Source organism: Dipodomys ordii, unplaced genomic scaffold (genome assembly GCF_000151885.1).
Source record: "Dipodomys ordii isolate 6190 unplaced genomic scaffold, Dord_2.0 Scaffold179, whole genome shotgun sequence".
NCBI lineage: Eukaryota > Metazoa > Chordata > Mammalia > Rodentia > Heteromyidae > Dipodomys > Dipodomys ordii.
The window spans coordinates 1,059,781-1,061,921 of NW_012267395.1; the positions used below are offsets into that span (position 1 = coordinate 1,059,781).

At 59.7% G+C, this 2,141-nt stretch overlaps 1 protein-coding gene across 2 annotated transcripts in view; it reads right to left on the minus strand.

Annotated features, from left to right (window-relative positions):
* Positions 1-15: 15 nt before the first annotated feature.
* Positions 16-2,141, minus strand: part of Arhgap39 (Rho GTPase activating protein 39) — a 41,829-nt gene continuing 39,703 nt past the window's right edge. For both annotated transcript variants that reach the window (XM_013033874.1, XM_013033873.1), the window contains 4 exons: positions 1,521-1,720; positions 903-994; positions 315-484; positions 16-222 (listed from right to left, as the gene is read on the minus strand). In XM_013033874.1, the coding sequence (XP_012889328.1) occupies positions 28-222; positions 315-484; positions 903-994; positions 1,521-1,720 (657 nt within the window). In that variant the 3' untranslated portion in view covers positions 16-27. The remainder of the gene's footprint in view (positions 223-314; positions 485-902; positions 995-1,520; positions 1,721-2,141) is intronic.

Sequence of the window (2,141 nt, forward strand, 5' to 3'; positions counted from 1 at the left end):
CGCTGCCCTCCCGAGTCCCGCCTCGTGCTATAGCACGCCCTCCATGAAGCTGGTGTCCAGGTGCTGGATGAGCACGCGCAGGAAGGACATCTCCTTGCGAGTGTTCTCGAAGATGATGCGAGGGTCATCCGACTGGCAGCGCAGGCAGTTGGGTGCCATCACCATGGCCAGGTTGCTGACGTCCATCTTGGTGATGGCCACATTGGCGGGCTGCACGAACACCTGTGTGGGGCGGAGACGAGCAGGGAATGGGGTGGGTGCTGGCGGGACCCAGGGTGGGCGCGGGCGCCGTGCCCCGCGCGCGGGCTGCCTACCTGGAGGAAGCGGATGAGGTAGCACAGCACCATGCGGTTGATGCGCGGCAGCGCGTGCACCACGGCCACCGCGGCCTCCGGACTCTCGTAGTGCGCGATGCACTGCTCATAGAACTCGTGCGGAATCAGGGGCTCCTCCAGCTCCCTGTACCACAGCTTCAGCAACGATGCTGCGGACAGGCGAAGCTCAGTGAGTCTGCCCTGGAGAACCTCTGCGCAGAACAGCACTGGGGGGGGGGAGGGCTAGGCCATCTGGAAAAGGGGCCCCCTGGCCCAGCCCAGACCCCAGGGGTGCTTAGGGCTCAACTGCCTGGAGCATGGAGGAGTGGCTATGAGTCTCTTGGTGCAGCAGCTGCAGAACCGATCTGGAAGGCCCGGGCAGAGCCGAGGCTGGCTAGGTTGAACTAGGGTGCCCCGAGGACACTGAGGGAGACAGTCCACTGCATGGCAGGCTATCTGGCAGTGACTAGAGACCCCATCAGTGGTGGAGGGTGGGCAGGCTGAGAAGAGGTTGTGGGTAACAGCTCAAGAGGTGTGGGGAGACAGAGGCCTTGGCCTGGATGTCTGTGGAGTGGGCTGGGGGCTCACCGGGGACGTGGGGATCCTCCAGGCCTGTAGGTACCTTCCACTGATCCACTTGCAGCTTCAGGGCATTTACCTCATCAATGTCTCCAGGAACCCTGGGGAGCACAAGGCAGGCGCAGACAGGTCAATTTGCCAATGCAGATGGGGTACAGAGCCATAAGGCTCTCCCCCTTCAACTACCCATCTCCCATGTGCTTGTTAGTGGTATGGATTTCCTCAGGCCACTGGCTCTTCCTAGACCATCTTACAGTGGCTGAACACTGAGTAGGCAAAACGTGTTACCACCAGGGCAGGAGCTGTCATGTTCCTGGTTCAGAGCTTGGCAAACCAAGGGGTCAGGGGGAAGCTGAGCTGCCCGACAAGCCGCCGGTCACATCAGGCTCAACATGTAGGCACTGACTGCTGCTGTTGTGGGGATTTCTCAGCACACTTGCTTCCTAAGTTATGGGGCCCAGCCCTGCCTCTTGGCCACATGGCATCAGGATCAGCTTCCATGAAGTGCCAGCTCAGAGGCAGGCATGGCAGCCGGTCCCAGGGGCCTGAGGCTTAATGGTCTGCCATCAGATGCACAATAAACACACTTGTGGCCCATACCCCCAGGGTCTAGATTTGGCGCAGCACCTGAATATGCCCTCCGTCTGGTCACCGTTCAGCGCTAACACTTCCTCGGAGAGCCGAGTCTGTACCCAGGGCAGCTGTCGGTCAGGGTAGCGCTCCTTCTGCATACTCATGACTTCCTGTAGTGCACTACCGAACATTGACGGGCTGAACACGGCGTTCTTGGCGTGACGGATCTCCTCCACATTGGGCTTCTTCAGCCCCTGTGAAGACAGGCCAGATCTCCCATCCTGGTCTGGCCAGGTCACCTTCCTTCCATTCACCACCCCTCCTCCACGCTTCTGGCAGGGCTATTCAGCTCAGCTACCCTTTCCTCCCTAAATCTAGGCTTCTGCCTTACAAGAGGCAGGGCAGCCCAGATCCTTGGCTCAGGTCACCAAGGGGGCTTCCCTGTGGCCATCTCTAATGTCCAAAGCATCAAACAATGCTGCTGGTTAAGAAGGGAGGAGGAGGGCTGGGAAGGTGGCTCAGTGGTAGAGAGCTTGCCTCGCATACATGAGGCCCTGGGTTCGATTCCTCAGCACTACATAAGCAGAAAAAGCTGGAAGTGGTGCTGTGGCTCAAGTGGTAGAGCGCTAGCCTTGAGCTGAAGAGCTGAGGGACAGCACCCAGGCCCAGAGTTCA